The sequence below is a fragment of the Lupinus angustifolius genome, chromosome LG18, assembly GCF_001865875.1.
Source record: "Lupinus angustifolius cultivar Tanjil chromosome LG18, LupAngTanjil_v1.0, whole genome shotgun sequence".
In the NCBI taxonomy this organism is placed as follows: Eukaryota; Viridiplantae; Streptophyta; class Magnoliopsida; order Fabales; family Fabaceae; genus Lupinus; species Lupinus angustifolius.
Window position 1 is genome coordinate 10,234,499 of NC_032026.1, and position 13,890 is coordinate 10,248,388.

General features: G+C 35.5%; 2 protein-coding genes across 2 annotated transcripts; both read right to left on the reverse strand.

Annotated features, from left to right (window-relative positions):
* Window positions 1,516-4,655, reverse strand: LOC109332973 (ras-related protein RABA1f). The gene is made up of 2 exons (XM_019568168.1): window positions 4,119-4,655; window positions 1,516-2,188 (listed from the first exon to the last, which is right to left on the reverse strand). The coding sequence occupies exons 1-2, from the start codon at window positions 4,337-4,339 to the stop codon at window positions 1,756-1,758; spliced, it is 654 nt and encodes a 217-aa protein (XP_019423713.1). The 5' UTR covers window positions 4,340-4,655; the 3' UTR covers window positions 1,516-1,755.
* On the reverse strand, window positions 6,353-13,411 carry LOC109332972 (transcription factor VOZ1-like). Its single transcript, XM_019568167.1, has 5 exons — window positions 13,199-13,411; window positions 12,411-12,658; window positions 11,079-11,240; window positions 7,577-8,078; window positions 6,353-7,312 (listed from the first exon to the last, which is right to left on the reverse strand). The coding sequence occupies exons 2-5, from the start codon at window positions 12,636-12,638 to the stop codon at window positions 6,759-6,761; spliced, it is 1,446 nt and encodes a 481-aa protein (XP_019423712.1). The 5' UTR covers window positions 12,639-12,658; window positions 13,199-13,411; the 3' UTR covers window positions 6,353-6,758.

Below are 13,890 nucleotides of genomic sequence, written 5' to 3' on the forward strand. Positions count from 1 at the left end.
CTCTCAAGTACTCATGTGGATTGAATATTTGCTCATTGGACTTCAAATCAGTTACACTACTCCCACTATCTTTTGTGACAATCTCGGTACAGTTGTCATGTCACATAACCATGTCCTTCACAATAAGACCAAACACATTGAATTTGATTTCTATTTTGTTAGTGATAAAATTCAAAACAACACTCTTACAGTCGAACATGTTCCCTCAGAACTTCAAACAGTAGACATCATCACTAAGTCTCTCCCCAACAATCAGTTTATGACCTTAAGAAATCAACTTCAAGTTCAAGATAAACATGCCAAGTTTTCTAAAGCTTAATCAGACTAACTAATATTGGTTAGTTAATAATGATTTGGTTAGAATTTAGTTTGTTGCTTTATGTTGTGTATTGGGCCTGGAATGTGTTGTATATATTAGTGGGTTAGTTCCACTTAGCAAATCAATAATATCATAACAGAAATGGGAATGGAGTATCTCCTTATATAAGGAAATAAGTTATCTCCTCTTGCCAGTAAAATCATGACATGTGTCATGTTTCATCATTTTCTATAAAAATATTTTTAAAAATAAACAAAATAGCACACATGTCACATTTTTACTGGCTAGAAGAGATAAGTTGTCTCCTGATATGAGGAAATACATTATTCTCAACAGAAATATAGTTATCTCTCTCTTCCTTACTTTTTCTGCCTTTTCTCTAAAACTTCTTTCTTCTCCATAACCGATTCTTCTTATCCTCTCTTCACTTTTCTTCTTCTCTCTTTACAAACGGAGCATTTTACAAGACATAATGATAGTAATGTCCATTATAAGCATGAAAGTATTGAAAGGTTCTCTCATATGGACAACAAGGACATGTTCAAGTACTATAGATATCATGACAATGAAGCTAAGTGCTTCCCCACAAGTACTAGTGAATGTCATTTTTGTCAACAAGAAATTTCTCTTAACCATATAGAAAATGACTTACCATTTCAAGTGACACATCAACTTCATGTGTGTAGGAAAATTTAAGAATAATTTATTAGGGGATATACATTTCTCCCTTCTAAAAGCATGGCTGAACTCTCCCTCTTGCTCATATAAGCTTCCACTCAATATATCTCATGCATTGCAAACAAGGACACCTTAACCCAAAAAAATACAACTCATGCATAACTGGTCTATTTAATCCTTAAAGAATACATTGAAATGAGTATTTTGATAACAGATGCAAATAAGATGTAACCTTTTTAGTAAATAGTGTTTCCATGTAGTGAGTCTAATCTAAGAGAAAATGCTTGAAGCCTATCCACTAGAATTACATTAGAGTGCAAGTGTCTAAAAAACAAGATCAATTTGTGATCATTAGTGTAAAATGAACAAATGTGATATATCCACAGGGGAAGAGAGAACAATAAAAACTAAGCTAGGTAAAGAATTAGATCCAGCAATCTACTTTGTCAACATGCATGCATAGATAAGAACAAATAGGAGTATGGTTAATACTAAGGAGTAAGGACATAACCAAGTTGATAAATCAGAATTACATAATTGAACATCTTAAAATCCACACAATAATAGGAGTTAAGCAAAATAAACTGATAGTTTCCTAAACATTTGTCTAATATAGAACATAAATCTTTACAGACCAAAGCAGAAACATTATAGTTTGATGCTCTCTAGACGATCATTTTCATGCTGCCATGCCATCTCTACATGGTTATAAACAAGGCATAGACTTTAAAGTTCAAAACAGAGACTTTACTACATGGTCAAGCAGAACAACATCCAGCTTTTTTCACAGCTGATACGTCATCACGGGATCCAACATTAATTGTCTGTCCTTTTGGTAAAGCTGCTGGATCATCGCCAATGTCAAGGGCCTTCTTGCTTACAACGCGATAGATCTGGGTCAGCACTTCTGTGAAGGCATTTTCAACGTTCATGGACTCAAGGGCAGATGTTTCCATAAAAAATGTGTTTTCTCGTTCAGCAAAAGCCGTAGCATCTTCAGTGGAAACTGCACGCAAATGACGCAGATCTGCTTTGTTCCCTACAAGCATCACCACGATGTTGGCATCTGTATGATCTCTCAACTCCTTTAGCCATCTCTCCACATTTTCAAATGTAACATGGCGGGTAACATCATACACTAGTAATGCACCAACAGCTCCTCGATAATATGCACTTGTAATTGCTCGGTACCTTTAGTATAAATGGAATCAAGCTAAGATAAATATCTTACATGAAGAGTTAATAAAGTACAGCATGGTAAACCATTACTGACATGTAATCTAGAATTAGGTGTTGTTACTTCTAAAGGTTCATGTTAGGATTTATGAATCAACAACACCACCAGCCTACATACTACGCTATAAACACAGTCTCATTAAATGATATCCACATTATTCTGGCTTTTAATTGCCAGAAAGACTAATTAAGAAATCACACAATGTCAAAAACCCAAAGTAATTCACCAGAAAAGGAAGATTAATTAACTCCTTTTCCCCATAGCTTCCAGTGTTTTTTCCGTAGTCAGCTATAAACGTATCCTACCTCAAACGTTATTACATTTGTTCTTATATCTCATCTCAAAAACCTGGCAAACAGGATCGATGTCCTCAGAAAGATGACAATTATTTAGAAAAGAAAACAGCAAGGGGAGGCCCAGTACATCAGGCTCCCACCTGGTGAGGTCTAGAGAGGATAAATATACACAACCTTACTCCAGCAAACGGATAGGTTGTTTCCAAAATTTAAAAACCGGACCTTTGAGTCACAAAACAGCTATTTGCTGCTGCGCAGAGGCTCACACCTCAAAAAAGAAAACCGTAAGGGCTCAAAAAAGTCATATGATTTTCAAGTTAGTTGTATGAAAGCAGGTTGGGAAAAACAGTTGAAGCAGACATTTTGAAATAAAGCAGCATTGACAATGATTACCCGCAGTTCTGGAAATAAACCAGGCTCGGAAAGAACATCTTAGCAATGACATGTCATCTGTTTTCAATTTCTTACCTGCAGTTTTCCATCATTCATTTTACACCCATTCGGGCCGTACATATATTTATTCTTGTATTTTGTTTACATGAGAGGTAACAAAAGCAGCAAGCCTAAAGCTTGTAGCTATGAAAGAAAATGATATTGCAAAGAAGGATGTGAGTTACAGCTTCATAGCATAAAGAAAAACAGAAAGGAACATGTTCTCTTTTGGTCTCTTCAAGTGAAAACTTGAATGCATCAATTCGAAAATGAAGCAGGACTTAATAATCTGCTGGATAGTAAAAAACTAATGCATTAAAAGACAGCCAAATAGAACTATTTTGTCATTTGATATCAAGAGACGTGTAAGTTAAACATAGCATAGAAAATCTGTTCTAATAGCACCAAAAATATAACCAGATACAGAGTAAAACAGTTTCCTCCAAATTCCAATCTAAATATGAGGAAACCAATTTGAGTTTATTTAATGCAGCCCACCCTCCAATTTCCAACAAAAAAATAGCTTCTCACTATAACTTGTCAGACACATTATCATATCGACCTTCTTCTACACCGTCTTATTATTTCAAACTTAAGATATTGGTAAAATTTGCAGTACTAGCCAGATGGTGTTCTTCATATTATTGTATTGCTCAGTAAAAATATTCCTTACGTAGTTGCCAGAACTCTAAAAACTTTTGAAAGGCGCAATGAGCATGAGCATAATAACAATATTGAAATGTTTGTTTATCAACCTTAAATCCTTCCAAAAGAAATAATTCATATTACTTAACCAATAACTCAATGGCATGAATGCCATGATTTCATGTCATTCAGAAGAAAAAAGTGCAGACCCAATAATAAATTATAAGAACACAATGACTTCAGCAAGGAAAAATTCAATATTCTAAGGGCAACAAAATTCTCCATGATCTGAAAACCAGAAAAGCAATGTATCTCCGATATGATAATCATTGGCACAAAGGGTGCATGATAATACATTAAGGAAATGCAATGTGCTTTCATCTTATCAAAATGCCATGGTTAAACAAAAAAAACAAAAATTTCATTAACCCAATTAAAGCATGAAGATGATAGACATGATAATAACAAAAACAATCAAAATAATGAAATGAAAAAAAAAATGGATGTGAACCTTTCTTGACCAGCAGTGTCCCAAATCTGAGCCTTGACAACCTTATCATCAACCCTGATGCTTCTGGTAGCAAACTCAACCCCAATGGTGGACTTCGATTCGAGGCTGAACTCGTTCTTGGTGAACCTCGAAAGAAGATTGGATTTTCCAACACCAGAGTCACCAATCAGAACCACCTTAAACAGGTAATCGTAATCATCATCGGCTCTATAAGCCCCCATTTGATACAAACACTTTTTTGCTCTTATTTTCTATGTGGGTGTTTGTGTTTTGGCCAGAGGGAAAATTGGGGAGAATAAAAAAGTGATGTTGATAACAAAAAAAAAAGTGATTTTGATTTGATGAATGTGGAAGAGGATCAAAGGGATTGGTATGAATGAAAGAAAAGAGCCGTTTTTGTTTTGATTGGGTATTCAAAATTGTGATCCAGATTCAGAAAATGTTAAAAAAGGTAACCTTTTTGTTTCGGAAACAAATTAATGATAAAGTAATTGGAACAGATGGCGCCGAAAATGTTGGGTTTATTATTAGTCGCCAGATTTTGAAAAAGAAGATGACTGTTTTTTCCCCTTCAACTAGGTAACAACAACAAAATTAAAAGAATACTAAAAAGACTTTTGGTTTATTTTATTAGCTTAGAAAAATCATCCACCGTTGATTTATATTACTTTTGTTTGAGAGTCAATAGTGGTTAATAAATCAATAAATCAATGGTGGATGATTGACTGATAGTGTAAAAAGTATTTACACTATCAGTGTATAAATATTAAATCCTTCTTTTATTAACTAGTAACCTTTCTCCATACAAATTTATCCATTTAGGGATGGCAGCTAGGATGGGAGGAGGTAGTGATTCACAACTACTTGCGGTAGGAAAGTAATGGAGCAAATTGGAGTCGGCTTTTTACTTACCTGAACCCAATCTCAAATGCAGCAGAGCTAGAAAAATTACAATTCATATCCCTTCAAGTTTTGGGTATCTCTAAACGTTGTCAACTCTAACACTAAACATGCCTCATCTTCATTTAAATAAATGTTTTTATTTGTTGGTTTTTTTGTGTTGAGCCTCTTCCACATTCATCAAATTATGAGATGTTTATATGACATTTATCTCTCATAATTATTTTTTGAGTAAATTACACTAATATCCCTGAAGTTTTAGAGAAATTGCATAAATCATCCCTCATTTTTATACAACACAAAAAATAAGTGTAATGTTTTAAACAAAAGATGTGATAAATGTAATTGAGTTATTATGAAGACAAATCCCAATAATACATAAGTCAATATCTCTTTATTATATTTGGTTTATTACAATATAGTATAAGAACGATTTAAATAATATTTTTTAGAATCGTTGATGCAGTTTGTAACAAAAAAATAATAAAGATACATTGATTTGTATATTATTTGGACTTGTCTCCACAGTTATTTTTTATACATGGATAATAAGTGTAATGAAAATATAAAATTTATGGATTTTAGGTAGGTATAGAAAAGTAAGAGGTAGTTCATGTAATTTCAGTAAAATTCAGGGGTGTCATTGTAATTTACTATTAATTTTTATATGAGAATCATTATCACTTAAGTCATTCTCATGTATATATATATAATTGAGTTAGTTCCTAACAAATTAAACTATATTTGGTTTAACTTTGGCTTATTTATGTAAGGAATTAACTTCGTAGCTCAAATTCAATTTATTTGGTCTATGAATCAGATTTATCAAACTAAATAACAAGTCGAGTTTCAACAAATATCATTATGAATGTGTTTCTAGTGCTGCCGCATCCATGAAGGAAAAAGTTAACCACAATTCTCTGCAACACATGTTACTGTCCATCTTCTTCTGTGAAACAGTCATGTTAGACAAAAATTGTAAATGTTGTGCAACTAATGACACTATCTACCACAACTGAGTTCACCATGAATTAGCCTATTTTGTCCTCGAGAAAGCAATGACATCTATGGGCAAGGTATTTTCGAAAAACCTGTTACTCTTATTTATTTACCTTAAAACAAATGCTAGTTCAACTAGAGCCAACATTTTCTTGCTCATCTTCACTAAACTCCAAATCAACCAGAAGGTGAATTCATCCAAAACAAGGGAGATCATATTACTGCTGACTTTCAAAGAAAGAATCCTTTTTCTTGAGTTATAGAAAAGGTTACTCAAGGTCTGGAAACATTCATCACAACCAATATTATGTACCTACGAAAGTTTGTCCAGCCAGTACCATAAAATAGGGTAAATCACTTACATTGGCATGATATGGAAAATATAGTCAGGACATAATCACAGCAAATTTGTGACTAAACAAAGTACGTCAATTCGGACGATGCTAATTAGATTCTAGCATTCACCAAATTGCTGATCATAAATTATATACAGCAAAAAAAAGCTGTAAGCAACAGTCTTCCGAAGTTAGAATTCAGTACCCAGCAGCCTCTTATGCCATGCTCTAGTGAGAATGAGCTATTCACTATATCTTGACAAGGCAAAAAGACCTTGGATTCTTGTTACTAAAAAGAAACTGTAAAATGACCAAATCAGAGAAAGGATAAGAACAAAAATAAACCCCAGCATAGAATAATGTATAACCAAGTTGAAGACACAATCTTGCACCTCCGTATATGAGATCATGTCCCATAATAATCGCCCATGTTTTCAACAAGATAGTCATATGGTGCAGCTAACCCATACTCGTATGTTCCATTTAGAGGAGCCACTCTATTTGATGTTGAATAGACACTGCCCATGCCAACCTTGGCATTAATTTTGGCTCTGCCTTTAGCAGGTCTTCTGTTATCAGGTGGAAACTCGGCAGAGAGCCTTCCCATCTGCTTCTGCAGATCTGCAACCGAATCATTTGTTACCTTTGCCTTTGAATTCTTCTTACCTTCCACGAGCTTTAGTTCCAATCGGTACAGGGCACATGCATCACACTTGCTAATCTCATATTCGTAAAGGTGCCACTCAAAATGGTTCAGTGGTTGTGGATCCATATAATAAGATCTCTTCAGCCCTGAAAATTCACTCATCACTTGCTTTCTAGATTCATGCCAACCACGTCCACTATAATCTGGCAGTGACCTCTGCTTTCTGTTTCCACTCTCAAATGCTCTTCGAGGCTTATCAAAGAAGAGCCACTCCCGAATAGTTTCACCCTCAAGAACAGAAAGATCAAAAAGCTCTGAAATCAAACAAAAGTGAATTAACTATAGGGAAAAAATCCTGTCAACCTTGTACCAAATACCAAAAAAGGACGGCCCAGTACACGAAAATCCCACCTAGTGGTAGTTGTATGCAGCCTTACCCTCACAAGCAAAGAGATTTTTACATGGTTTGAACCCATTACCTCTAGAACACAAGGCAAGCAACCGTACCGTTGAGCTGAAGCTCAACCTCTAATATAAAAGCCTAACGTAACAGGTAAATCAAACAAAATATACATTACCAGGTGCATTCCATGGAGACTTCGCAGTTGCTGCTCCCTCACATTCTGGGATGCCAACATCCTTTCCTTGTGCCTTTGCACTAAGAGCAGAAAAAAGTAAATTATCCTTCAAACCAATGCCCCCAGGTCGTAGAACTGGGGCCATGCCTGGTGGCCCTTCATTCAAAGCTAGAGCAGCATGAAAGCTACTGCAATAGTCTTGACACCAGTCCAACCCTTGCGCAGGCCTTGGACAATCCCATAGTGCACATTTTGGGCCTAAGAAAGCGGAAGGAGGAGGGCAGATACTTGGTAGATAGCTGGAAATATGAGGAATAGCGTCCTCCTCAAAATAACCTGTACCATTAAAAGCAGTATAAAAGTTGGGATCAAAATCCTGATGCAAATCAAACTGATGGTATTCTAGAGCAGGCCCATCCGAGTTGTTGGCTGCTACAGTTTGAACTGCTGAGGTGGAGTGTTTGCACTCATCAACCAATGGGAAATCATGTTGCTGTTGACCCTGATTTACAGTAAAAACATGAAGTTTATTACAATTACAGGTAAGATCCAATATTTAAATCTGAACAGCATTGAGATGCTGGATTAAAATACAATATGTAAGAAAAAAATGTAGCCTTTCGGGGAATATGTCACTCTTTAAAGGAAAACAACCATAAACTCTTAAGGAATAGCTAAACCTAGCTATTACAACAATGCAAGTTAAGAAGTCTTTTACGAAAACCTAGCCTACCACATGATGCAAATAGAAAACAATCAGGCGGACAATGCCACCTGATGGATATAGATCCAAAACAGTACACTTACAAATGATTTGTTCACTCTGTTAATCTGAGACACTAAATGACTCATTGTGTTCCACAAATTGGCAAGTCCTACCCCAAAAATATGTATGCTCTATAAACTGACCAGAATGGACAATTCAACTAGAAAACCAGGAGCTAGTCCAAAATATACCATCATAGTTTTTTATAATAAAAGAAGAAAATTTATCTACCCCTCTCATAAATTAAACTAAAAAGGTTAAATTTCTTTTTCAATTATATAAATAAGTATTATTAGATGGGAAGGGAGAAGATTACAAGAGGAAGATAAAACATCCTTGCAAAAGGAAGAGAAAAAGTAACATTTCAGAACTAGGCTACAAAGCATGCCATAGACTACGCATACCTACCAAAGAAACATCCCTAAAACCATATGCTAGGCACCAAAGGGATGCCAAAAGAATCGCTCCATCCGAAATGAAATCTAGAGAAGAAAGGGAGTGAATGAAAATTCTACTATTCCTTTAAAACAAAATACACGAAAGAACAGCAAAACCAGCACACAACCACAGAACTTTGGCATCTTTACGTTGCCAAAACCTCTAAACTCTAGGTAGTCAATAGTGGGCTATAGCGCCGCGATAGAGGAAGGTAGTAGCTAGGTAGTCAATTGCGGATAGCGGAGGATAGCGGTTGACCCAAAAACCTTTGTAGCGGGAGTGCGGGTGGCAGGATGACCGCTACAGCCAAGGGGAAAATTGCATTAAAAGACTACAAATCTAAGTAATTTGTACTCTTTTAAGTTTTGAACTAGGGAGAATGAAGTAGTATAATTAAAAACCTTAAAACTTAGAAGTTGAGATGAGGTCGTGGTTGTGAAAGAAATAGGTATATGAGAAGAGAAGTGGGGGGAAGAAGTTTTGCCCTAGAAATGTGTATGTTGGAGGTTCAGATGAGAGTCATTGTGGCAGTAGAAAGAGGGAAAGAAGGGGAAGAGGAGGGAGGGATTCAAATCTCTGCTGCAGGAAGAGGGAAAGAAGGAGAACAAGAGGGTTTCATGTTTCTGCTCTATTGTTGTTACATGTTCATAGAAGAGAGAAGAAGAGGGAGCGGGTTCTGACACGCAATTTGGCCCTGAAATTACTGCTCTCTCACCTGCGACGGCCACCCGCGCTGCTCCTCTCCCCTTCGTCGCGTTGTGGGACCTGCAACCACCGCGACGCCGCTATCCCAGCGCAATAGCGCGCTATTGACTACTTAGGGTAGTACGGTTTCGGCTGTTCCCCGCTACGCCGTAGCGTCTTTAGCATGTCAAATAGCGGGCCATAACTTGCTACATTTTTGTTTCAGCTGGAACCCCAACGTTAGAGAAGAATATTCTTTTTCACCCTCTTAGGCAGCTTTTCCCCCGAGGTTTTAGGTAATTTAACCTTCCCCTTCTCTCCCTTCTACTTAACGCATTGGTTTTCCTAGGTCATATGATTTTTACTCTCTTCTACCTTTCTTCTTCCTTCTCTTTCTTCTTCCTCCTAATTCCAGCATACATGTAAAGTAGCTTACATGTTCTTCATCAACATAGAACAAAATTGCAAGGCTTCCTAATTCAGGAACATACTTCGTCTTTCCTCAGCAGATTTCTCCTTGGCCCCTAAATATTTGCCCCATCATCTCTTTATTGATTCTCTAATCAAAGTGATTGAACCCAATTCTGAAATCATCTTTGTGTGGTTCAATTTCGTGAGATACAATTCTATTATGGCCTCCAACTTCGATCAGCTCTAGAATCTATAATACTATTATCTTGACTATTAATTAGGAATTTGCCTTTGATATGATCTATTTTAGTATTTATATGTATAGATTATAAATTAATTATATGTACTTTTTCTTAGTTGTAGCGGTTGTCCCGCTATCCTGTTATAGTGTTTTTGGGGTCGACCGCTACACTCTGCTATCCGCAATTGTCTACCTAGTCTAAACTTGGTAAGGAGAAAAGTATGCAAGTCCATAGGGCAAATATGTGACTCATCAAAGATCACAAACAAAATATTCCTAAGAACTATTGCAGCCAGGCAATGTAAAAAGTGAGGTGGCCCGCTTTTGGAATCCGACCCAAACATTATGCACGTATTGAGACAAAGCAATCAGAGGTTTTCACTTCTGAAGAATGTCATTCCTATTAATCCTGTTAATAACAGGAGTCCAAAAAATGATTTAACCTTTGAGGGGTTTAGATTTCCATATGGATTTTTACAAAAGAAAACTATTTCAGTTATGTGAAAGAGTCGGGAACTGAAGAAAGGATTTCCGTGTGAACTTTCACAAGGGATCAAGTACCTCAAGGGCCAGGTTTGACTCACAAGGTAAAACAAAGAACAAATTTGACCACCAAAAAATGCAGCATTAAGGTTTATTTTTATCACTTTCAAGTATGTACTGAGTAGCTCCAAAGCAATTGGAATTAAGATCTTGATCTTCTCCCAACCATATAGAGAGGATTACTTTTATTATGTGTGAGGCCTTAAGGTCTAAAGATAGCCAAAAATAAGTTTGTATGTGCACATTGACATACCAATATTTTCAATAAGCAATACAAGATACCAACCATTTCTGAATCATCTGTGATTCATATATGAAGTTAGAGTAATGAACTGTATAAAAAGCTCACACCACACATACCAGAAAATCATTAAGGCCAAAATAGATGATTAATCCACCAAATGGAAAATGACACTCACCTCTTGGAATACAACCTTAGCCCCAGTCTGTGGGGTTTGATCATTAGGTTCAGGCTTAGGTTCAGGCTTAGGCGCAGCTAATGGACTAGAGGCATCATCTTCCTCCTCACAGAGCTGCAATAAACGACAGATGTCGGTGGAGAATGATCCAAGGCTGCCATCCTACATTCACCCATAAATATCAGAGTTCACAACCACAGCTTTATCACTGATATGCCACTGAAGTTCACACATGTCATTGCAAAAATATAGGTTAGAAGCAAGCACCCATGAGTAGTCCATGACCATAGTTTTCAGAAGCTAACCAGACTGAATTGATCAGACCAGAATAACTGGGAACTGGTCCAATCAACTCTTAAAAGCCAAATTCCAAAAAAAAAGGTAAGAAAATGGATAACAGTCCTGAACCAGTCACGGCTCACACCTAAGTTGCATGGATAAAGGTAAAGTACCAGAACTAGTAAGGGTATTGGTAAAACCATAGTTATAAAAACAAGGGTAAGAATAAGACATGATATATTATATATAGAAATATAAAACATAAGAGTTCAACAAAACTCTAGAAAGTATTTCAAGCAAACAAAAATATATAAACAAGGCACATGATTTAAAGAGGGTGAAATTATAGTTTGTTGCATTTTGTAGCGGATGAAACAGCTAAGGAACAAAAAAAATAGGTGTTTTGCATATAATGGCAACTTATACTGACTGATACTACTCATCAAGTGAGCATTAGGTAGGTGCCTAGGTGTAATTAATAAGTACCACTCCAGGGTATGCCCCAAGCACGGGTATAGTAACAACTTTGAACTGCCCAAGGTCCAAGCATCACAGATTCACACAGTTTAAAATCCATGTTTACTGGAAGAAAAAAGAAAAGGAACATTTATTTTCATTTTTTCAAGACACTGAGTCTTAGGTTCCCGATTTATAACCAAAACTCGGCATTTCTTCTCTGCATCTGTCTAATGTGGGCAAAGTACAAGCCTATAATGGAACAAGACTTGACTTCAATTTACAATGAGGAGTGAAAGTAATCTCTTATCATTTTACTTATTTGATGTGAGTCTAGTATATGTTTGAAAATCATGCTAGTATTAGTATAATACTTTTACTTACTTTAACATTTACTTGAGTAATAAATGAATTTAATTAGGTGAGAAATATATTCCACTGTTTTCTTTGATGCTTTTATACACTCAACATATGCATATTATATTTTTTCTTATATAATGTTATATACTGGTACATTGCCCATGAATCATGATAGCTACATCAAGTAAAATCCACAAGTTACAGTTCAGTAGATCCACATGCACTATTAAAGCTTACTTGCTGCAAAGAAGAAGCAGGTGATGGCTCATTGAGCTCGGCCTTCCACTCACGAAGCATCTGATGGACTTGCTCCTCAAGAACTGCAGCGTCAACTGTACGGCTCTCCTTCCTGGCAAACTGCAGATCCAGGAACATCAACTGCAGGTCATCGACACGGTTTTTTGCCTTATCCTTAAAGAGCCTGTGTGATGTTGACTTGCAGGTAGACTTGGAAATCTTCTTCATTGCTAAATATTAAGTTAATCCTACACTCACCAATTCAACAAACTAAGTTTCAGTCAACATCAAATCAAACACTACAAGAAAAAAGAGAGATAAAAAAAGATGCCTATAGAACTTGCAGTTAAGGTTATCATGATCAGCATATTCCAGCACATTCCACAACCACCAAAAGTCCATAAATTAAGTAAAATTCATAGCATAGTAAAATATTCGCCCCCATTTTCAACTATTTAACCAAAAACACAAAGGTAGGAGCATAAATGCCAAAATAAAACCAAGATATAGATCCAAAAATAGTTTTTTCGATACCAAAAACTAGAAATTCAAAGGAAAAAGAAAACATCATAACAACCCCCAATTCTGGTATAAAAAAAACCATAATCGAAGCTCGAAGGAACACAACAACTAAGACACTGGAAGCAGAAACAACAGTAGAAATAAAAAAACCCAAAACCTAAGTTGAATGAAAAAAATTAGCAGAAACGAAAAAAAAAATTCTAGAAATATTGGGGATTGATTATGTGATTTTAGCATATGGCTGAAAAGAGAGAAACGATGGTTACCTCAGATTCTATGATAATCGCTTTCCTGAAAAATTGGTCGGTGTGTGTGATTTATGAGCTGAAAAGAGAGGGTTGAGTTTATTCCCTCTTTCTCTCTCTCTCTCTCTCTCTCTCTCTTCAAAAGAGAGATATAAAGAGATATAGAAAGAATGGGAGAGATTGGTGTTGTTTGTGTTAGTCACTTCTCTCCAATTCCCCTCCTTACTACTGAAGCAATAAAGGTATTACAAACTTACTTTAAATTTTAAAGTGTAATACACTGTATTCATTTGTATTAAGTTTATCGAAAAGAAAGAAAAAATAAATAAATATAAATTTAAATAATATAATGTAATAGGTTATTATATTTTCAATTCATACATATTTTTCCCTCAAATTTTATACACATTCATTTATATATAAGTACCAAAAGAAAACAAAAGTCCTATTAGAGTGAATATGGGTGTGACATTTTACTAACCCATCTTACAAACATACTTTAATTTCTATGTAATTAGTGTTAAGTTTTACAAGTGTAATACACTATCATTTTATATATTGAAGATAAGATAAGTTAGATATACATGGTAAATTATATTATACTTCTATATTCTATATTTACTATTAATAAAGTCAAAACAAGTAATAACTATCATCATAACATAATTTTTATATTCTAAATTTATTCTTTGTAATTTCTCTCATTAATAATT

Coding starts and splice junctions, on each gene's coding strand:
- LOC109332973 (XM_019568168.1), bottom strand. CDS start 4,339: ATGGGGGCTTATAGAGCCGATGATGATTACGATTACCTGTTTAAGGTG. Junction 2,189..4,118: donor GACACTGCTGGTCAAGAAAG/GTTCACATCCAT, acceptor TTTATACTAAAG/GTACCGAGCAATTACAAGTG.
- LOC109332972 (XM_019568167.1), bottom strand. CDS start 12,638: ATGAAGAAGATTTCCAAGTCTACCTGCAAGTCAACATCACACAGGCTC. Junction 8,079..11,078: donor CTAAGGTTGTATTCCAAGAG/GTGAGTGTCATT, acceptor ACTGTAAATCAG/GGTCAACAGCAACATGATTT. Junction 7,313..7,576: donor GTCTCCATGGAATGCACCTG/GTAATGTATATT, acceptor GTTTGATTTCAG/AGCTTTTTGATCTTTCTGTT.